At 37.1% G+C, this 24,656-nt stretch overlaps 1 protein-coding gene across 2 annotated transcripts in view; it reads right to left on the reverse strand.

Annotated features, from left to right (window-relative positions):
• Positions 1-24,656, reverse strand: part of ROCK1 (Rho associated coiled-coil containing protein kinase 1) — a 90,604-nt gene that overhangs the window by 59,086 nt on the left and 6,862 nt on the right. Inside the window, exon 3 of one of the 2 annotated variants that reach the window (XM_075084790.1) lies at positions 255-336. The exons of the other annotated variant lie outside the window; for it this stretch is intronic. Within the exon in view, the coding sequence (XP_074940891.1) occupies positions 255-336 (82 nt within the window). The remainder of the gene's footprint in view (positions 1-254; positions 337-24,656) is intronic. 2 annotated transcript variants of the gene reach the window in all.

A 24,656-nucleotide genomic window follows, 5' to 3' on the forward strand; every position in this document is an offset into this window, starting at 1 on the left:
ATAACAAGCCTTTCTCTTAAAAGGCTTTGTGCCTCTGAAAACAATGCCATTTACAATGGCAACAAACTTGGACATTCAATTGCTGGTGATTAGATTTCTATAGGGGAAATAAATATTCAGAATCTTGCACCCAAAAACTTCATGCACCCCAAATCCCTAGTTGCCTTTCAAAAAGCTAAAACCACTTTTATTTTTTATTTTTGCTGGCATTTGTAATATTTTGTTATTTAGGAACTGAAACATTAAATACTTACACCTGTTTAAGAAGTTATCAATGTTTTTGTTTTTTCTTAAGGCAGGAAAATCCAAGTCATATACCAAAGCATCTAATCCGTCCTGGGGGAGGGGGGGGAGAAACAAAACAACAAACAACCAGAAACAAATGAGCAAAATTAAGTGTTTGGAAAAATAATTACACATGCTGCTAATTGAAGAAACAAGATAAAAACAGTTGTCCCTATCAATTTTCCATACAAATTAAATAATCCACATTTATGTAATGATTCAGTTAGCAGTTACATGAAACAGCTGTTACTCCTCCACTTCCATTGGACTCTTCAAAACTTAATTTCCATCCATCCCAAACGAAATATACTTCTATGACTTATTAACTACCTTAATTAGCTCCACATTTACATGACAAAATAATTTTTTCCAGATATGAAAAGAACAAACAGCAGCTCTAATAAAGTTCAATAATGTTAAAAAGTCACAGCGTATCACACAGTAGGCACTTAAACATTAAGTGGCAACTGGTAGGACAATGATGGAAATTTATTCATTTTATTCACTGAATTCAGAGGGAATTTTCATTAACAAGGTATTGGCTTTATACGTTCTAACTTAAATCTATGAATGAACAGTCACAGGCCCATCTGGCATTACTACCACAGAATACAACCCCAAAACCAAACCAAACCAAACCCCCACCCACCCCAAAAAAAAACCCAAACACCCAGAAAAATACAACTATAACAAAGAAGAAGATAGTTTTAAGGTCTTGTTAAGTGCCATAAACTTCCTGACTTTTATCTTAAGTCTAAATTTTACAACAGGTATACATGATTCTTTAGTGGATTGCGTCTTCCCAGAGAAAAACTAAACCAGGTATTTTGATTGAAAACCACAGATATCGTATCTAATGAAAAATGGCCAAGTATTCTAGGGAATTATATCATGAAGAATCAAACAGAATTAGGCAGTCTTCTTTCCGAACTAGGTAATGTTTAAGTGACAACTGCAAAAATAGAAAGGAAATACAAATTGACAATGTTAACAAAGCACGCCAGGGAGGTACTTGTTACTTACTTGTCTCATTTGTACCTACATGCCTATGCTGTCTGTTATTGACCTGTTGGAAGTAAGATATTAGGTCAAAGATATCTTTGATCTGATCAGTTCATAACTGATTAGACCTAATTTGACCATTTTCAGCTGTTATAAAATTATGCAATATAGAATTGAAAGCTGATCCATCAGTCTTTGACCATCACATCCATCAAATAACTATGCCTGAAGGAAAGCTAGAGTATAAGCTTTTTGAAAGCTTATTTTCCAGGAATATATATTAGAGAACACACTTGATCTAGATTAAAAGATTAGCCTTTGTTCCCTTGCTTCAAATTCAAACCTATTTTTCCCCCTCAGTCTATAGGAGATTTAAAGCTATAAAAAATAAAATGCTATCAAATGAACATTATTTATAGGCTTGCAGTCCTCACTTTTGAAGTGCCTGAGATAGAAATTATTTACTCCCTATATAATGAGAATAAGCAGTAAAATCATACTAGAATTTGAAGGAAGTAAAACTACAAGGATAATCAGAATTACTTTAAAGGCTGGATGACATTAAATTTGCTAAAAACATTCCTGTTTTAAGTTACCTCTCCATACAGTGGCTTAGTTTGAACTAAGAAACATTACAATGAAAATGATAAAAATCAAGAAAAGCATCACAATATTTTCACAGCACTTAAATAAAGTCAGGTTTTGCATCTTGACTGTATTAAAGGATCATCTTTTTGGACTTACACTGATGATGAAAAAGTAAAGCAAATCACAATTAAAAAAACATACTGGACTACCTACCTAATGGGTCAGTAATATAAATAAGAGAATAAGAGGCCAACAACTTGGACTCAAGACAGATGTAGAAATAAAGCTGTGCAGGCTAAGTACAACTTAGAGATAAATACTTTGTAACCTACTAAAAGACACCTTTTCCAAAGATAATCTATTTAAAATACCTCATTTTATCCTGAAATTAAAAAGAGGCATACTAGGGAGCCATTACAATGTGCAGACAGTTCTTCCATATGAAACCAACGTGTCCATCTATTCTGCTGGTTTCGTTTCATTCATTACTACTCCATGCTTACAAGTTACAAAAAAATAGATATATGGAGTAAAATCAAAGGTCAGTCTGGAAGCATATACTGCCTCTGGAGCTGACAATAAGGGTGTCTAGGAAGGAGGATATGAACAAGTCCAGCATATGGTAGTACCACTCGGGTGTATCTGTGAGCCAGAAATGGCACTGTCATAGTTAACAGCTCTAGCCAGAATTCTCTTCAGTGATTTTGTCTAAACATTTTCTTTATCTGTTTTAGTCTCTTGCATTTACGGCATCACATAGACATGAATTCCACCTCTGAATGAGAACACTGAAAGTGTACCCCACTTCGAGCTTGCCATTCTTCGGTCACAAAAGGAACGATGACTCTTTATCCACCTGCTCCAAGACACTGCTTTACACACTTCCATCAATTCTTCCTTGGTCATCTCTCTTCCAATTATCCTCGTATGAAAGCTATTCCAATTCCCGCTACCACCGCCCTCCAGTTCTTTCTTTATTTCCACTACATACTTTTAAATTGGGGTGGGGGGGGCGGGGGGGAACTGCAGAGAGTATTTAAGTTGTGAGCACACCATAAGTACACAATGCAGTACTGTGTTTCCTGTTCTGTTCTTCATTAAATTTTAAGTTATTAACTGAAACATTTGGTTAATTTTTATAGCCACTGTGTACTAAATTAATTCTTTCACAAAACTAGGTACTATAAATCGAAGCTAGTTCGACATTCAACAACACAAGTACATAAAGATGAGAGGTTTTGCTCCCATGCACTCACTCAACATTCATAAATGCTGAATTTCACCTACCACTTTTAATCACCCAGGCACCAAATATATTTCTTCTATGCTTTGCTATAGCTTTAATTTTTACTACTCTGTCATCATTAATTAATCATTATTCACCATTTTAGATCACTTGTAACTGTGAAGTAACACAGACCTGTTAGACCCCCTTACAGACCTCTGTTTTGAATAAAGCGATCGGCTCTCACTTCATTCATTTATCCATCCACAAACAAGCCTAGCCCACAGCAGTTTAGTTCCGATAAAAAGCTTAAATGAAGAGCCTCATCAAAAGCTTTTTGTTATCCTCATACTCAGCAATTACTTAAAGGAGCTCCACTAGGTTTGCAAACCATGACTTTACTCTGCAATACATGCATTAGCTCTTCCCTATCGTAACACCTGTAGGCTTACCTGTTCTGCTACTGGGCTGGGGGCTCCTGCATTATCCACAAGATTTTTTTCTTCAGCAGAAAAAATAATAAAAAAGCTACAGATTTACATTCTTCCTTACCACGGTTGTACAAACAGTTTTAAGCACAAATGTAGATAAACACTAAGGTTACGCACACACTTACATGCCTTAATGAGACACAATCAATTACTAAAAAGATGGATAAATATCAACTAGTCTCAGCATCTCAGCAATCTTACTGTTTGTGTCATTTTGTCCAAAAAACTTTTCTAGTACCACTTTAGCTTGAAAGATTCTGCAGCATGAACCTATAAAGAAGGATTCCAGTATAGGAACTCCTCTAAGCTTCTGTATTAAGAAATGTGCAAAAAAAATTCCTGCAACAGCCTTTTCCTTTACTTTCCGTTCAGTTTTTCTAAAAATACAGACTGCAGTAACACAAAAGTTATCATTAACATAGACATTAACTACATGTTCTATTAGCATTGCATTTCTCAGGCCATTATGCTAACTTATTTTCATTAGATTCCACTAAAATGTACTGGTTTTCTTCAGTTTGACTTACGCAGTCCAACATTAAGTGGATTTCCCACACACACGTTTTGACTGTACCTATTTCCAAAGTCATAATGCATCAAAAACTGTCAGTCCTACCATGACTATACTGGACTGCTGCACTCCGTAACTACATTCCTTAATCTGAACACTCACTACAATTATGCAATGCCGTTTTTACTCAGATGTATGAATCAATATTAATGTAATTTTAGAGCAAAATTAACTGTTAGGATATTTCAAAATATACTCCATCAAGCAACTTCAATTCAGCAAAACATTATCTCAGGATTCATAAGTGATATAAAGTAAAAAATACAGTATATGATCTACATTATCAGGGTATAGTTATAGCATCTTTATATTTTGAGTTTTTTTACTTCACACATATTTCATTATGACATAGTATCATCCAGGGGAAGCCTATAATAAATAAAAGTGTATTAAATTCAGCTGAAACTCTGTTATTGAGGCATTTGTTTATTTTACTATTTATCTAGCATTCAAAGAACTAAAAAAACAAAACCAAACTTAATGGGTATTACCAACATACCAAATTTGCATTCCTTGGACTAACTGGCAGTTACCCAAATTTAAAGTCTTTGCTACTTTTCCTTTTTTGGAGAGACCAAAGTAAATCTTAACATCTACAACTCTACCCATATTTTACTTTCTGTATTGTAGTCATTTTCTAATTATTTCTGCAGTACTAAAGCTTCCCTCCATACTTTAAATCGACAAACCTGACTGATCTTGATTTTCATGTGTTCATCACAATTTGTCGTAACGCCCTGTCATTATAAGTGGTCTCTGCAGTAAACTACCAAAACTGAGAGAGCCTATTTAAGTGGTGTAAGCAAGAAGCTAGTTTTTATATCCAATTTTCAAACACACATGAAAAGTAATACCTCAACTCAATCATAAAAAAAAAAAGTTTATTTTAATTGTTTGCATATCAAATCTCTGAATTGTCAGATCTTTGAATTGCCAGAGGGACCTGAAGAAGCTGGAAAAACTGGCAAAGAATCTCATGAAGCTCAACAAAAGGAAATGCCAAGTCCTGCACCAGGCACCAGTCATGCTGCAGCGGGGAGCTGACCAGCTGGAAAGCAGCCCTGCCAAGGACCTTGGGTCCTGGTAGACAACAAAGTGACCATTAGCCATCAGCATGACCTCACATCAAAGGTAGCCTTCACTGCATTTGGCAGAGGATTGCACCAGCAGGTCGAAGGACGTGATCCTTTTCCTCTGCTCAGCACTGGTGAGGCCACACCTGCAGTGCTGTGTCCAGTTCTGGGCTCCCCAGTACAAGACAGACATGGGCATACTGGAATGAGTTCAGCAAAGGTCCATAAAGATGGTCAAAGGACAAGAACATTTCTCATACTATGAGGCTGAGGGAGCTAGGACTGTTCAGCCTGGAGAAGAGAAGGCTCAAGGGAGGAGTCTTACCCATGTGTATAATACGGGAGGGAATGAAGAAGATGAAGCCAGGCTTTTCGCAATGGTGTCTGCTGACAGGATGAAAGGCAATGGGCACAAATTAAAAACATGAGATTCCATCTGAACACAAGAAAACACACCTTTTTTTTTCTCTTTCTTTCTTTTTTTTTTTTTTTTTTTTTTTTTTTTTTGTTAAACTGTGAAGGTGGTTAAATACAGGTTGCCCAGAGAGGTTGTGGAGTCTCCAGCTGTGGAGATACTCAAAGCCTACTGGACATAGTCCTGGGCAACCTGTTCTAGCTGACCCTGCTTGAGCAAAGGTATTGGACTAGATGATCTTAAGAGGTCCTTTCCAATCTAAACAATTCCATTTTATCTACAACATCAAGCTATGCTTTTGGTTTGCATAAAGTTAGTTCCTGCAATGAATTATCCTATCAAAATATCTTTTAACTCCCTACCAGTGAGGCAAGTGATGAACAAGACAACCCATTACAAGGCTTAGATTTGCATGATTCAAGTTTTTCAGCCCTCCAAAAAGTCCACAGCAGCCATACCTCCTTTGTGACAAGAACAGACTTTTTCTAATGCCACTGACTGAACCAAGATAAAACCCTGGACCCCTCTTTGATACTTACTGTTTTGGGGAATACCCTACTGCCACTTCATTGGTAAGGAGAAACACACACGCAGGACTTTCCTCTGGTCCCCAACATTAATACTTTTTTTTTTTTTTAGTAATTTAATATTAATTTATTTTTTTTTTAAGTAAGTTTGCCTGAGAAACAAGTACTAAGTAGATCTATACAGCTCACTAGTTTCAGGCAAGAACACTGTTTGAAAGACAACTTTCAGGCCAGTGCCAAGAGTACTACATTTATCTATCTCTAACCGAGTACACAAAATAGCCCTCTGCCTACTTTTAGATTAATCATTCACTCATTTATTTTGCTGTCCAGAGAACAGAAAACTGCAATTTAGTACTTCATCTTTAAAGTGGACAAGCCAACATAGACAGAGTTAAGACACTTCACTTAAGAATCTTCATTACATTATTAGACAAGGCAAAGTATACAAACTGACATATAAGCCTGAGTACAAGGCGCTTGATTCATCGCCCATTCTTGTTGCCAGCATGATACAATTCTACAGAGCTCATTACTTCCTAATATCTTGCAACACGCATAAAAAGCTTTTGCAAATTTAGGTTAAATACATAGCCTTTCACAAAGAAATTTTTTTTTAAACTCAGTTAAGAGCCAAGAGTTTAACTCAGTAAAGATTTCAAATCTCAATAAAGAGATCTTGAAACCTCAAGGCAGGATTATTGAAAGCGGTACAGATTATTGCTTTAATTTCAGCCTTTTTGAAGTTATTTCATGTGTAGTTGCAAGCTTCACCTATAACACATTCTGTGTAGTTACATAGATAAGTACACATACCTGCATTCTGTTCAAACATCAACTGTTCAACATTTTACTGACAAGTTCCTAGAGTATACACTTACTACATGACTCAGTAAATTATGAATTAATATCAGTATCTCAACACAGATTGAAACACACACATATATATGTCAAAATACATGCTGTCACTAACACCAGAGCCCACAGACCTCTCAATATTGCTAACATCCATATTAGCTCTGAAGAAAGCCTCAGGTGCAAGTCTACAGACAAGTATACATACAAGTAGTAATGCTCTTTCACAGGCATATATAGTTTTTCCAGGTGTTGCTGTTTTGACACTGCAGCAATGAATCTTACCACCTGAAACATATCCTAGAATAAACTAAAAATGCAGTGCAAACCTGTGAAACCAACTTATGTACACTAAGCATGCAAGAGTACTGTCAGTATCCAGTACGCATATAATTCAGAGAGCCTACAAGTCTCAGGTTTCCAATAAAACTGAGGGCAAGTCACAGCTCCTTCACACCAGAGCCCCTCTCTGTCCACTGACTAGATGCAGGAACCTTGGATCCATAGATCTGTTCTGAATGCCACCTAGGCAAGGCACTATTTTATGCCTAAAATTATGGAAAATTCACATTGTTTGAAGATGCATTTCAGACAATGTATTTCAGTAAGGGTTTTACTCCCCTCCAAACTCAAATTTCTAACACTATATTACAACACTAATTTCACTACACTAGGGTATTTTATTGTGGTTAATAGTCTTTACAGCCAAAATGTAATTTATGACATTAGTGGTTTATTATTTCAATTAAGCATGAGAATTAATTCCAGGTAATATTACATCTTTAAGAACAACTATCAGATGAGAGCGCAGTTTCTTCAAGGGAGATGAAGAATATAGATCAAAATATCACCAAGAGGTACAATAGATATAGTTTGAAAATAGTTCAGGGAGATGTGTAACAGCAGCAAAAGCTGATTGCTATGAAGTCAAATTATATTCTTTAATTTCACAGCAAGTGAGATCTCTGGATATTTGCAGCTTATTTTCCTTAAAAAAAGGTTTGCTTGCATGGGTTGATATGCTCTGTGGGCAAAATTTTCATGAACTACAAAGCTTCCATACCAAATGCAGAGCATTCTGCCATCAATAGAATACCTTACACAGAAAGATAAAACAGCTGTATATAACTATCTGGAGGGCTACATAGATTCTTGATACTTTAATGTATAGAAAATAAGAAAACAGATGGCATACTTTATGTTTAAATGATTTATCAAGCCATATTTGTCTCATGCTAGGATTAAATAGAGTGTAAGTACAGCTTAAACTGCCCTTTTCAATAAAACTGTATTAAATGTGTTGAACGCAAGCACACTTAAATCATATATATTTAAATAGTGTTAAAAGAAGAGGGACTACAGTGAAAGAACTGACTAATGTTTATTACCATGAAAGCAGCATTCCACAGTGAGGTCAGCACCTGGCATTAGGAAGTGCCTTATAGGTCTAGACATCCCAGCTCCTGTAACAACTGCAACCAGAGATGAGCAGCCAACCTGACACAGAGCAGGGTAATGCTATCCATTAAATACCTCGTGGGGGGAAAAAGTGACCTTACGTCCTTTCCAGTTCTCAAAGTTATCATATTCACAAAAAATATTAAGCAAGCCCTGGTCCACCACATAAAATGTTAAGTAGCTACTAAAGAAAATTAAAGGAAACACAAAAAAAGCGCCAAATCTCACTTGTGAATTACATCAGCAAAAATCCTTTGAAGTCCCCTCAGCTTTCTTGGTTATCCTGAGAGGACAGATTCTTCCACAGGCAGCACATATAGATCTACCACTTCTGGTTTAGAAGCCCTAACATTTTCATTTTAAACACACACACCCCTGTAACTACCAATTTAGACCAATGGGAGCCAACGCTCAAAGGAATGCTCACTAGGAAGCAAAAGTAATATGGATAAAAATTAACAGCATGGATGCAATACCGGTGCGTAACTTCCCTTCAGTAAAATGGTATAGAAGAGAAACAGATCAGAGATCTGAAAGAATAAAGAGAAACTGTTCCAGTCCCAGCTCAAAAGTCTTCGGCTTCTTTGGGCAGCAGCCTGCAAGGTATCAGGTAAAGACTTCGAAGAAGGGAAAGCAACTGCACAACTCCATTAACAAACAGTGGTATTTAGCAAAGGAAACAGAACCCACTCCACATCTGTTGCTTAGAAAATTGCTGTCTGCCTCTCAGATTTTCTCCAGGCAGGTATCCTTGAAGCAAGATTTCGGGAAGTTAGCTTTAGTCAGTTGGATGAGATGGGAATTCACAGGCTACCAACATGTTCATAAGAAGAAACATAACACATTATCGCAAACAACATACATAAAAGCGCATTAGCTCTTGTAAAAGCTGTTTATTACGGAAAGCAACTTTACATATCTTAGCTTAACACATTATGGTGAAAGCAGAGTAAATTGTCCCATCAATAGCTTGAATTCCTCTAGCAGCCCCATTATACCTTTGTCTGGAGTTTTACCTCTGCTATGAAAAAAAAACCCAAAAGCAAAAAAACATTACCAGCAAAGTTTGCAGCATAGTCAGCGGAAATGTAACTCATTTTTCTGTAAAGCAACAATACCTCATCAGCCACATAGCACCTGTTGTCACCTACCTGAACTGTTTGCTGCAAAAAAATGTGTGTTAACTGTAAACTATAAAACAATAAAAAGGCAAGTTCTATCTCTAGCCTTGACGACTCAGTCTCTGAAGATTATTAGTTCAATAACTATGCCTTAGAAAAGACTTTTCAAAAAGCTCTATCAAAGAAAAAAAACCCCAACCCTCTGTTAACTAGTAATACCATATAGCCCACAAAAAAAGAACACAGTGACTGAAGACAGAGGCTTTACAAACTAAAAGACAAAAAGTACTTAATTTTTTAAGCAGAGGTCAGACAATTAATTGAATAACTTTCCAAGAAAGAGCAAGAACATCATAATTTTTCCAGCAGTCTGGAAACACTACACAAAATCTCTCCTGCCTCCCCCCCTCCCCTGAAAATGGAAATTCTTCCCTAACACTTCAGAACAAGTCAAAACACTCTTTCAATTAGAGGTAAATAGCCATGACAGAAGTCCAAAAATGAAGGTTATGAAAGAACTACACTAAAAACACTTTATAGAAACTGAAATAGTAATTTGTAAAGCTATACGCCTTTCTTTACTGTCAGTGCAACCCACAGTCTAAAAAAGAACACACCCAAGGGCACGAGTCAAGCAGGATATCAACTCTGAGAAGCTCTCTGACTGTGCAATCTCCTGTCAGAGCTCTAGCTACATTTCTGCAATAAACATTCCATCACAAGCAATCACACGTCAAACAGATATTTGAAATATGCAACTAATCAAGAACTTAACACTACTTAAGAATTTGTGATTATGCAGTCTCATAATGCAAACCCTAGCAAAACCCACGGACAATTTTTTCATGTATTGATTAAAAAACCCTTCAATTTCAGAAAGCAGAAGATTTGTTTACACAAAACCCCACTGCTTTTCTATATTTATTTTTTTCCCATTATGAGTATAGCCACAAGTATTATTTTAATGTGTTTTTTTAAAAAAGGTAATAAAAATGCCATGAGAATTATTTTAGATACAGACATGTTATACTTCTACCTCCAAGTACTAAGATTGTTCAGAATTGACAGATTTTGTTACTAAGAGGAACAAAACAGCAAGTTTTTCACATTTTTCAGGGATTTGCACTGCTAATATAGAACGAAGCACTTCTTCTAACAAATTGTTTCCAGATTTCAGAATCTAATGCATTAAATATATAAACTGACCTACAACAACACAATTTTACCCACTACTTTTAAGCAACTAAAAAAAAAGGTGTGATAGAGACATGCTCTCTTTTTCAAAATCCACCTGAAGGAAAAATGGTAACATGTACAGACAATGCCATTAGTAACACAATTTTTAATTAATACTGGATGTTTATTTTCAAGCCATTAATAGTGACTACTTTCAGGTAAGAAATCCTTTAAGAGCATTTAAAACCAATCTATTCTAAGCACTACTTCTACCCTTTCTGAGACCATAGTACAGTCATGACTAAAATCTTTAATGCTTTGGACTGCATGTAAAAAAAGAGAGATGTAACCACAAAATCAAAAACCTACATTAAAATGTGGTTCCATATCCCAGTACTGAAATGACAGGACAGAACCAAAGCTGTCCATGGAAACTTAGGGTAGCTTTTTCCAATAGCAAGTTTCCCACATGATAAACAGTAAGGATTTAATCATATGTAAGACTGCAAGAACACAAGTCAGTTCACCTGGGATTTTCAAATACAGTATTTCAAGACTAGAGGAAGAAAGGAACTACTATAAATTAATCAGTAAGATCTAACACTTTTAATTTTGAAAGGGCCAGAAGATGATGTGGCTTATTAGGTTTGCAAGTTTGTTTAGGGACACGCAAATAATTTTTGCTATGTTCCTTTCAAGCCTTGAGACTCAAGCTTGAGCAAGGCTAAAGCCATTGACTTCATATACCAAGAAACAAACTATGCCCCAGCATTTCCAATGCAGTTGCTCAAGCATGAGGCACAGACAGCAGAACTTCATAAAACAGTGGTATTCAACATTTAGAACACACTGTATTTTCACCAAGCTTATATACTGCTATCGTAGGGATGAAAAATAAAAAAATGCTAAGAAATAGCTGAAAAAGAACTCTTCCATTAACTTTTCCAGCTACATTGGTATGAAAAAGTTACTCTTCCCTAATACTATTCTTCCTATATAACACTTCAGAACTTGGGAAAAACATTCCCCCCACCCAAAGAGGATGCAATAGATTGATATAAGTCCTCCAAAGGCATGATTTTCTTTTGGATTTAGCAGAGGGGAGAAAACAAATCTTAGCCCAAGAGGAAAGAGAGCCAGGGCTGTCTGGACCATTGCCACTACCATGGAATCTTGTCAAAGTCTCTCCTGCCTGTCCTTACAAGGGAGCAAGGCTGAGCTTGGGCTGATTAACTTAATCTCTACAGGAAATGAGGACGAGCAATATTTTTGTCACACCATAAAAGCCTACAATGAAACAAATCAGAGCACGCTAACATTACATTTTCTGTTCCTCCATCCCGCTGACCATTCTGGGTCATTTAGTTTCTGATTAAGCAGAGAGCAAAACTGATGAAAACATGTTTTCTAAAAAATAGAACAAAAGCTAATGAAAGGCTACATTTGACTTGCATCCAACTTCTATATGAGTCTTTTTTGCCAGAATTTGTTTTATGAAAGCATTTTTCCAGCATCCAATAAAAAAAAAAAAAAGCCATAAAAACAGCACTGCTTTCTTGGAAATCTAGATGAACTAAGGACTAGTGATACCTGGGGGGGCGGGGGTGGGGGGGTGGGTGTGGATATATATATATATATATATATATATATATATATATATATATATAAAACCAGTGGTTCAAAAGCCACGTCCAGTCAGGTCAGGTAGTATCTGCTACTTCCCATTCATATAAACTCTGTGTTTGTAAAACACCTAGTAAAGCAGGTTCCTAATTTCTAAATACTACAAAATATCAACAAGTGATATTCCAGAACATAATTAAAGAGCAGCAGTATCATCTCAAGAATTCAGAGTTATACTTTTGTCAGACATCCTGCACTTCACTTTCCAGAAGTCCCTGCTGGACCCGCAGAGCCAATTGCTGAAGAACCACATAAATACATGCACGTAAACAGTTTGGAAACAGATGCTTGTAACCAGCCACGGCCATTTTATAAATGAACATACTTACCTAGCTTGGAGAATTAAGAGGAAATTAAGAAAACAGTTACATCTTTTGTGGTATTCAAACAAACCGCACTGGCACTGAAGTAAACTCTGTTATTAAAGATAACTAGACTCTGAATTACAGATAAGCAATTTGATTTAGAAGAGGAAAAAAACAACCACTTGGCACTAGGAAACATCTAACAGCAGGAAAAGTGTGTGTGTCTATATTCCGTATACGCACATTTACACATCCCAAACAGCCAACCCTGAAAAATAATCAAAAAACCCTGACCTATCACTTTCATTCTGATTCACATTTTAAAAATCACTTGCTTGGCAGGAAAAATAAGAAGGGCCAAAAACTGCGACAGAGACATGCACACTTTTGCACCTGAAAAATTAAAATTAGTTTATGACGCAATGCTCTATGCTTAAGACAAAGTCTTCAGAGAAAACAAGCAGTACAGCATTTCATCTAATATTATCATGTAAAACACACTCAAAAACCCCCTTACTTGCTTCAGTCAATATACCTCTTTGTATGAATTGGCGCAAATAAAAAAGAACTGTATTTCCTCTCTTTTAATCACTGTGGATAAACTTTAAGTTCATATCTCATCCAAATGTTTAAACCTTTCTTTCTTGCGCCTTCCAATTTGGATTTAAGGGACAAGCATGTGAACTGGTCCTTTCTCAACAATTTTGTCCCTTTCTCAACCTATCAAACTATGACATGACAAATCTCAACTCTTATATAATCTTACCTCATTGAAAAACATCTTAAACCATTTCTTCTTTAGAAGATAAGATGACACTTAGTCCAGTTTAACAGACTCATTTAAAAGCCAATTTTCATAAATGAGAATGCAGGTTGAAAGAGGACTATGTCACTTATGATATCATTGACTATACCTCTTTTTTGTACATATTGCTGTAAGGAAATAAGAACTCAGCAGAAGATTAACATTGAGTCCAAACACACCCATCTACGAATAAACAAGTTATTCCATCTCAAAACCAACATGAAAATTCATGTCTGTCCAGAAAACAAGAGCAAGAAAATTCAGAAAAAGAGCTGAGTAGAGTAGTTCTGAATTCTCGCACGCTGTTTTGACATAACAGTTAATAGTAAATTAAGTTAAACTTAAAAGCTGACTGGTTCCAAACACTGTTCAATACCGTGAGCATGTCAAAAACACATTTTTGATTTTAATTACCAAAATGCCAAAGCCAGAAATGCAGAGCCAGATGATCTTAAGAATGACAAAGCCAACAATAAGATACTATAGCTTACGTTTCTTTTATCCACCCTCAGAATAAATTTGCTGCTTTTTGTAAAGAGGGAAAGGCATACTTTTTAAGTGTCTTAAAAGATAAACATGGTTGAAGTCTTCAGTTCTGTCAAGATTCAACTATCAACACACTGTATTCTGAAATAGTTGAAATACAAACAGAAAGCTGATAGTAAAAGGATGACTAAAACATATCCTGATTTAATCTCTTTTCCTTGCCACACTACAGCTTCAGTGCTTGAATTTGCCAGTTTGGCCCAGCAGATGCTGGAGCAGCTACTTTCTTCAAACGTGAATGGAGAATGCCAATAGCCTTACAAAACCGCAACCAAGAAAAAACCAGAAGCACTAGCTGGAATTTTATTTGCTCTTTCCATTCAGTTTTTCTGATGCATATTTATTTCGTCTAATACATTTCCTGCTATTAATCATGGTAGTTGCCCCCTCACAGCAAAAAAAACCAAACCAAAACATAAAAGGAAGGTAATTTTAAAAGACAGATATCTAAGTACCACAGTTACTGCATCTAGCACAAGGGCAGTCGACACCAATTTACAAAACAGACGAGATGCTGTCGCAGCAAGACTGTGACCTCACTCTTGATGGACACTGACTCAGGGATTGTTGCTAAAGATCACCCTAACACCTGTCTGATTGTAAAAGTGAAATCCTAAAGTTAATCTCCAGCACTTTTAAGTTTTATTGCAGAACAGTAATCTGTCGACAAAATGAGGGGAAAAAATGCACTTGAAATTAGAGCACAGTCTGGGCTTTATTTATTTTTTTTTTAATTCTTAGGGCTCCATCAGAAAGACACCAGATTCAACCAACTACTTCAGTTATCTTTTGAAAGTGTATTGATATGTGTATTAGAAGTCATGATTTTATGCCCAAATAAAATGTGTATCTTCATACAGTAAAACTTAACTGTTGCTTGGCTACAGTTGACTCTATATGGTAACAATCTTTCACAATCCCAATTACCTGTATTTCTGCCATGCTCATGGAAAAGAATTACATCCCATTTACTGAAAACTTTATTCTATGCTAATTCTTAATTTGGCGAGTTATATGCTAATTGAGCAACTTCTCACCTAAAGCCATCATTAGACAAAACCTACCGAAGGTATAAGAACTCCTACTTGCTCCTGATCATTTTGCAAGTTTCTCTTAGCTTAGTAGAGATCTTCCCCCAAACTAAATGGATAATTTGAACTTGCTAGTTTAAATCTTGGGAATATTTTTTTCCTCCTTCCAGACAGAGTTCATCTTCACTTAAAAGGTATTAAATGTCACAAACAAAAAAATTAATTCCACAGGAGCTGCTTTTCCTATAGTTTTTCTTTTTAAAATTCTAATACAATTGCAATTTATAATTGCCATTCAGGATGAAAAATATTTAAGAAAATATCTAATAGCGGTTTATTTTGTTGTTCATTTAGAAACTCGATTCAGTGTATATGCATTTAGTGGTTGAGTTTCTTTCATATCTTTACACCACTGGATTTAAAGATTTTTTTTCTCCTTAAGTCTGTCTGGGTGTTTGGGGTTTTTTGTTTGTTTTATTCTGACCAGATCTGATGTTATAAGACAAATGGCACTAATATTGTGCTGCTCAGCATAGATATAATATCCTGTATAGTGTTGCCTCTGAAAATGGGACATTGATAGCTATGGCTGAGAAAGTAATTGGTACGTATATGTAATTACCATGCGCTTAACCAGCACTGCTGCAAACACATTGTTGCACTGATTCAAGAACTACACCAATGCTTTGAAACCAAAGCTAGAAAAAGACAAAGGAAAACTAACCAGTGAAACACTATACACACATTTTCTCAAAAGCTTGCAGATCACAGAACCATAGAACAACCCAGGTTGGAAGGGACCTCAAAAGATCATCTGGCCCAACCTTTCACGGGAAAGGCAGCCTACATATTATCTAGCACCCTGACCAGTTGCATCTTGAAAACCTCCAATGATGGGGACTCTACCACATTCCTGGGGAGGTCATTCCAGTGATTGATTTTTCCCACTGTAAAAAGTTTCTTCCTTATATAGATACAAAACTTCTTCCATTGCAACTTGTACTAGCTAGCCCTTGTCTTCTCTATGTGTCTCCTTGTGAAAAGATAGCCTCCATCCTCTTTGTAGCTGCCCTTTAAGTACTGAAATACTATGATGAGGTACCCCCAAGCCTTGTCTTCTCCAAGGGGACTCCTTCAGTCTTCCCCTCACAAGGCAGGTTCCCCAGCCCTTTGATCATCTTTGCAACCCTCCTGTGAACCCTCTCCAGTCTGTCTTGTGTCTTTCTTGACTTGTGGCAACGGGAACTGGACACAGCACTCCAGCCATGGCCTGACCAGCACCATGTGGGGTGATTACGTTGCCATCTCTTCTAGTGACACCCCTGCAGATGAAGCCCAAGCCCCAGTTTGCCTTTGTTGCTGCAGCGGTGCTCTGCTGACTCACGTTCAGCTTGCTGTCCACTAGGACCCCAGGTTAGTGAGGCTGCTGCCCAGCCACACAGACGCAACCCTGTATTGGGCTCTTCGGTTATGTCACCCCAGACTGTGCACTTGTCTTTGTTAAACTTCATACAGTTCTTGCTTGCCCACTCTTCCAGCCTGTTCAGTGTCTCTATAGGTGGCCCTCCTTTCTGAAGTGTCCACCTCACCACCCAGTTTAGTGTCATCAGCTAACTTGGTGAGAGTGCTTTCAATCCCATCATACAGATCATTTATGAAAATGTTGAACAGGAGGGGCCCAGTATCCATCCCTGGAAGACCCCATTTCGGTGTCATCGCACAGGGTATAGAAATATTTTCATCATAGTTTCTTCTAACATAATCTAGAGTAGGAAATTGTAACTTCACAGTATTGAAAACAAAAACTAACAATTTTTCTGAAGTTTAGAGTACTTCAGCTGAATTTGCAGGGGTTTTTATTTTAAAGGAAAAAGCACATCAGGACTTCATATTTTGCATTATATATATGTGTGCATAGATATATATATACACATACACACACATAAAAAGTACCATGAACATAAACTCTTTTCTTTCTAGCCAACTCATTTATTTAACAAGGACCTCAAGTGATTGATGAAGCTTTTCACATAAATGCTTTCCTGGAAACCTGTGAAGCACACCTTCAGAATTAAAAGGCAAGCAATAGTTGCTTGTAAATTTGTTAAGGTAGAAAAACACTACCTACTCAATATATGGAAGTAACAAGAAGGAGAATTATTTCAGAGAACTAATGAACTTTATTACAACCCTCAAATTATTTACGTCAATGGAACATTTTAGTGATCTTTGTGCCTTTCCTCTAGTGATTACACTACTGAGAACTACGGCAAACAGGAACAGCCTCCTGTAATACAACTGAGCACTATCAGCTAAGCATTGGACACTTAGTAGTTTATAAGTTTAGCTGCAGTTTAAAATGCATACATCTTCATTTCAACAGCTTTGTATACACACACAAGAGAGTTCAAACAAACAGTCAGGCCGTGCTGAACTTTTTCCATAAAACACATCAAATTTCATGAAGCTTTTCTTAATTTGTCTCCAATTTCCCCCCCTAGAAAATACAATAAATCCCTACCACATCGTTTATGCGAAGTTTGAGACCAATGAACATTATGAGCAATAAAGTTTCCATGCTACTAAAAAAGTTAAGGCATTATAAAAGTTTACTTATATTGAAGCAAAATAATTTTTAGGCACATGTACTAATACACACTAATACACAGAGAAACTAATCTTCTTTACTTAAGAACAGTATCTTGCAGTCAGAAGTCTATGTTCAGATAAATTAGGTCCCCCTGTCTCTCTGTGGGAACATATGTAACTAAACAAAATACAACCAACTCAAAATACTTCAGAATCTGAAAGGAATGGCTTACATTAAAATAGCACAGTTTAACACCGCATCTTCACTGGTATGCTATAAACAGACTCACACCTTCCTTTTGACTTTGTTTAAAAAGTCATCTTGTGGAGGCTTTTTTGGTCATTGATACTTGCCACATGTGTGCTTGAAGTCTGTCTTTCAACTACACTGTGGTACTACCAATGAAGTATCCCTGCCTCTGAAAAAGAGTAGCAACAGTAGCTTGCCTCCACACCATCAAATCCACAAACTGGGGCTGGGGGGAGGGAAGTACTTCCTTACTTTAGATGCAGGAAATAGAAATTCAAAACAGTCCCATGAAAAGTCTGAAGAAATTAGGAAGCCCTAACGCAAGTCACCATAGGCCAAACAAACAATTTCAACCCCAAAAATCATCTTTAATCATAATGGTCCTCATTTCTCTGCTTGTTTTCCAAACCTTGTATTTGTATTTATATCTTAAGGACAGACAAGGCTTCCTTCTATGCAGAGCTTTTCTTTTTTGGTTCTTGTCCCCTACCACCACCCTGTAAGTGAAATCTGTTTTGTGTTCTACAGTCAAGAATATTCAGAAGCACAGAAGGACAATATCACAGTCTGATATTGCACTGATGCCCCCTATTTGTTGATGTGTCATTACCACGAGGAAGAAAGAATAACATGGCTCACCAACTTTGATTTCAACTTCTCTGTTTTTCAGGCAAGACTTGATTTGTACTCAAACAAGGGAAAATATTTAAATGGAATGATTGACTTTCCACAACCTCAAAGACAAATGGATAAACAGTTATTTTCTAAGACTATTAAGAATGAAGTAATTTATGGTAGGCAAATATCTACTGCACAAGTTTAAGAATTAACTTGAGACCTACAAATAGACAGGACGGGCATTCCTGACAAAATTATTTCTTTTATCTTCTGCCCAACTAGTTGCTCCTCCTCTTCCTATTGGACCTTGAGTACTTCTTCACTTCTGCAGTAGAAGTAAAACAAATTAACTCATCTGAACAGTAAAGAACATGAGATCCTGATAACCGACATCCAGCTCCTGTATTAAAAAATTAAGCTATTCTTGTGTTTGGCAGAGCTGAGGATACAGCTCAACTGTATGTTGCTCAACTTAAAGCATGAGTTCTTTTGGTTAACACCGCTTCTACTTTCTTCCAGATGAAGAAAGGAGGTTTAATTAATAAAACAGCTCATTTCTATAGCTCTAGGATGGATAAGCTGCACTTCATTATACCTGAAAACTATTTATCACGATGCAATTCCAAGGCAAGCAAGATCTACAGGACATTGTCTAATCTTAAATACAAACTTCATCACAAAATCGCAAGTTATTGTTAAAAAAAAAAAGATTGTCTCCTTCCATAGTTAAGAAAAAGGTTATGTTGATTCCAACTCCCCAGAGAAAATAAACACATTTTGTGAAAACATCAGATACTTTTGAAAGTAATTCTTCAAAAACTCACAGCCGTATTTCATTTTTTCCACTTTTGCTAACCCATCACTTCGTAAGACAAGGTTTTTTTAAATTAAATGTAAAGACTTGGCTGATGACTCCTCTTGCAGAAAAAAGCTTACCATTCCATCAAATTGTTTCTAAGAATACACCTTTGTTGGATACTGTTATTTCCTCCCACAAAATGTGGGTAATGTAATACCACTGGAAGGTAAGCTTGCTGGTGTTGAAGCACACAAGACCGAAAATTAAAGACGTCCTGCTTTGGTACAGTTAGTCAACCTCTCACAACACAGCCTGATTTAAAGGAAAATCTTCAGCTGCCTGTTCTGGTTGAATCTTAAATGGAAAATTAAGCTTCTACTCCCAAGGCATCAGAAACCTGGGAAGAAATTTCCCAATCTGCACATACACGATTTTATTCAATCTTTTCTTTTATTCCAGACCATGTCTACAAGTTTGTCAAGCTGCAATGAAAAAGTATAGATGAAAAAATACCTTTTCTCTTTCCTATGGAATCCAGGGTTCTCAGACCCTTCTCTCCCATGAATCTATACAGAGCTATGATAGAAACTATTCTTCACCTGAAGGTGAAGTTGATCTGACTCCCCTCTTTGCAGGGAGCTCAAAGAGGAGGTTGTAATGACCAAAAGAAAAGGTAAGGTCAAGAGCAATACAGCCATCCCAACTCTTCCCTGATGTTAGCCAAAAATCAACTGCACTGTACAGAAGGTTACATAGGAGTCATTTACAGTTGCAGTCCCAGAACCGAAGCAGCTCCAGCACCACCAGCATCATAACATTCCAATTTTTCCTCTAAATGGCATCCTTGATTACATCTCAAGTCCAAACTACTGATGGAAATAGTGTTACGTATACATCGCATAAAGGATAAAAGCTCTGTTATGAGAGCCTGAAGGCATTTTAGGACAAAAAAGAAACAATAGGAGAAAATTTCAAAGACTTCTCTGACCTTACACTCATCAAGAATTAGAAGCAAGAGAAGACTTCAAGTCCTTTCCTGACTCCAATCCAATCTGCCAAGTGGAATCAATGAACAGCTCTGAGTGTGCACATTACTTGATAGAAGACCTCCTTTGTGTTACAACTCTATTCTTTAAATAACCCAGAATTCTCCTGAATATGGTCTTCCTAACAAAAGTCTTCACAACTTGTTCCAGAACCATAGTGTGATAAGTTCTGAAGATTTCTCCAACCATCTGATTTTACAAGCCAAAAGCATCTCCAAACACTTTACAGTCATGCTATGTCCAGAAACCGCATGCACAAAACTGTTTGTGGGGTATGAGAAAGGCTGAGAATAGCCATGAGCATTTTATTAAAATACAGAAGAGATAAGCTCTTCCAGGAAGCACACTCCTCTATTTTCTACAGAGAGAGGTTAGCTTCTTGATGACATCTCCAATCCAAATTCAGTGTACTTTTAGGAAAAAAAAAAACACCCAACAAAACACACAATTACATCAATAGTTCAGCTTTCACTCTGTAGCCCTTAATGGGCATTTTGTTATTTCTGTCACCATCTTTGCTCCGCTAGTGTTGGTAACAATAGCCCCTGTTTCAAAAGCCATGACAATTGTTGCCAATGCTAGCAGAGCAAAACCCTCAAGTCCTAATAAGTCTACCATTTGGCTGGCACTATTTTTGACCTTGTATTCCTACAAGAGAGGGTATAGAGCATGTAACAGAACATTTGAATGGTCCCAAGACCACCTCAAACCATATCATTAGTATGCTGGCAATTGTTTGTTTAATTGCCAGGGAACTCTGTAGTAGCTGGAGTTTAAGGAGAAGGACAGCAGCTCACAGAAGATGTACTAGAGCAATAAATGAACTGCTAGGTAGATTGAAGTGGCAGAAGAACCTTTCCTCTCTGCAAGAGGAGAGTAAATTCTCTCAGCTTAATACTGACAGGATTTTTTCCATGCCTACAGTCACAGCTACTTTCTAAGAGATTAATAAAATAATATATTGGTATAATAAGATTCCATAACAAAGAGGGGCTCATGAGGAAATTCTATGATTCTACGTCTAACACTGACAGCAGCGCATAATATCAAGAGAAAGTTGCGAGGCATCAGTATTACACCTATTTTCAATTACAGCTTCATGTCATGCCTGGTATTCTGTGCAACCTGGCACCTGTGGAAAGGCATGGGACAGTAAAGTATAGCCAGCACAGATTCATTGACATACTTTCAGTCTTGCTCCTCCCTGAAGAGTCTTCCCCATCCGCTCCTGCACTATCATCTCCTGGCTGGAGAGGCTTCCCCCCTACTAAGTACCTCAACACCTGTAGCCAAAGGTGCCCCTAGTTCTCAGTGGTGGAATTAACATGCTGGACTCTCTCATCTACACTCCAGGAAGGTGGTACTTGCTGTACCAACACCTTGCACTTCAGCTTCTGCCACAGGCAGTCTCTCCTCCCTCTTCACTTATCTCCCAGGGACAGGTTCCTGCCCAGCAGTATCAAAAAGTCTTCCATGTTCCATGCCAATAAGAAAGTCCCACCAGCCTCCCTCGCTGCTGGTCAGGAGGAGAATGATATACACACACAGATATAGAAAACAATGCTACCAAGGTTCAGAATCATGAAAAACTGAAGTGGCACTCCTGAAGCATAAACTGGACATCAGAGCAAGCCATTAACACTTTCTTTATTCCTCCAACGGAAAAATTCTGTGTCTAGTCTGTTTCAACTGCAGTCACAAATTAAATTTAATGAATTTACCAATTCACAGCAACTTTCCCCTCAGATACAAACCCTTATGCTTAAAAGCTCCAAATCTCCAATTGCCTCCATGCAGAAACTCCTTTTGGTCTTCTGTGGCAGATGCCTTTAGAAGAAAATTATTTGGGCTACGAAGGTGTTTACTACCAGCCAAGTTAATAAGGCCAAAACACTTAAAGAATTCTGCAAATAAATGCAAAATGAGTTCTGATTACTTTGTTTAGTTTCAGTGAATTTTATTCTCTGCTATGAAGCACCAACCAGTTAAATGTACTGCTGAGAACTGGAAGATCACAGGTTGCCCAGAGAGGTTGTGGGGTCTACCTCCTTTGAGATTTTCAAACACCATCTGGGCAACCTACTCTAAGTGGCCCTACCAGAGCAGGGAGGTTAGACAAGATGATGTCCAGAGTCCCTTCCAGCCTCAATCATTCTGTGAAATAGTGATCGCTTGCACTCAACAAAATACTACTTTCACTGTGCGCATGGTATTAAGTATTAAATATTGAAGAGGCAGACTTCCAAATCATCTTCCAAATAACCTATTTAGAGAAAAGAAACAAATTTTTGAATCTTCTTTAGAAGCTTTTAACCAAAACATGGACACAAAATGAATAGCCTGTTTTTATCTCAAGATCTCAATTTTCTTGGAATAGTAAGCATCGTCTATCAGTGGCCAGTTTTGAGATGAATGCCCTGAACACTCTTCCTTCACATTTTCCCATTTGAAATAACTGCTACAGCTATAATACAAGTCCTACTAACCATCTTCTGAAAAATATAACTTCCCCAACCACAAAACAGGGAAAAATTTCCTAGCCAAAATCTCCAGATGTCAGGAGAAGCTTCTGGCCTCCTCTTCTTTGGAAAGTGCATTCCAGATGACATACTTAATTTTGTGTAGTCAGGGCATTTTTTTGGTCGTTATTTATCTGCTAAAAAAGAAGCCCAGCCTCCATAGAAACAACATTTTCATTGCAGTCAGTGACCACATGAGAAAACAGTCATCTTACATTAATGCATTTTATATGTGGATATCTAACACTAACAGACTTTATCAGGAAGAATCAGCACTATGTCAATACTACGCCACTTTTAAGAGAAGAAAGATGAAGATACAAGTACCCAATATTTGCACAACTATTAGAATTCAAGGATTTCTTAGTCACAGATCTGTAGGAAAACACAAGTTCATACTCCACTTATGCTTCCAGATCAATTATAAGTTCTGTAGCCCAGACACACAGAAGCTAGAAACACGTTTAGGTAGTTCCGACCTACAGTCCAAAATAAAGCTTTAGTTTGCAAAAGAAACAGAAAAACAAATGCATATAAGAAATTCAAAAGGGAAAGCTGAAATAAAGAAATCAGCAGTTGGATTTAAATTAGGACCTATTAATAGGAGATCTTACTCTCCCCATGAGTTTGCATTGTATAAATATTGACAGGGAGGGGCAGTTGTTCAGTTAGTTAAAGCCAATTCTTTACAAGATTTTGAGTATCAGAATAGACTTTGACCTGTGGTCCAGTTAGAAGCTGGTACTGATCCTGTACTGGTTCTACCCTAGCAGCATGGGTAGCTATCTGGACTGAGCAACTGCTGCTTGTCTACATAGTCTGCAGTCCACTGTAACTAGAGAGGCACCACAGCATGTTATACTTTGCTGATATTGTCTGAATATCCATCAACACTGAAAGACCCAAGGAGAAACCTGACTAGAGATTACACTACAGGAGATCCAATTGTCTCAGCAGAGCAAAACACTATGGACAACAAGAGCTCCAAACCACTTTTCTTCACAAAGATCAAGTTTCAGCTCCTGTTCAACCACTGTTAATCCAGGTGTTTGTCTCAGCAGACTACCAAGAAAGGTAAAAGATGGTATTATTTGCATTTGTTTTAAATGAGCTATAACTGGGTGTTGTCTGCATAGTGCTTACAGTTTTACCTATATTGTCTCATCATCCTTCTGGCTTTACTGATGCTTGAATGACTGGACAAATCAAGGCAAAGACGGAATAGCTTTCACTCATTCTCTAATTGTGTTGTCAAAGAAGGAAATTCAGTTTTTCAGTTTCTCCTTTTGGAACTGCAACTTCTTGATGACAAAGGAGTGTCGATAAATAGCATCAAGCAACATCCATAAAAAACCCAGAAGTTTTTAATTACATGTTTTGGGACCTCTCAAATTCAAGATAAACATCCTGTATCAAGACAAACAGTATTCCTTAGTAAGAGACCTAAAAAAGCTTTTTATTTTCATGTAGCACTAAAGTATGCCTTATGGAATTCTGCTAACAGCAACTGTGAGACTACCAATATTGTCTGCTCATAGTGCTTCTAAATATTTATTAAGCTTTCAGTGAGTGGCTCCTGAAGCTATCAGTGCCCTTAAAGTCAAAGATTTACAGACCAACAGGTTGATTTTCAATTTGTCCAACAAACAAATTCCAGGTGTTTCCCTCTTCCTTCCCA

Source organism: Phalacrocorax aristotelis, chromosome 2 (genome assembly GCF_949628215.1).
Source record: "Phalacrocorax aristotelis chromosome 2, bGulAri2.1, whole genome shotgun sequence".
Taxonomy (NCBI): Eukaryota; Metazoa; Chordata; class Aves; order Suliformes; family Phalacrocoracidae; genus Phalacrocorax; species Phalacrocorax aristotelis.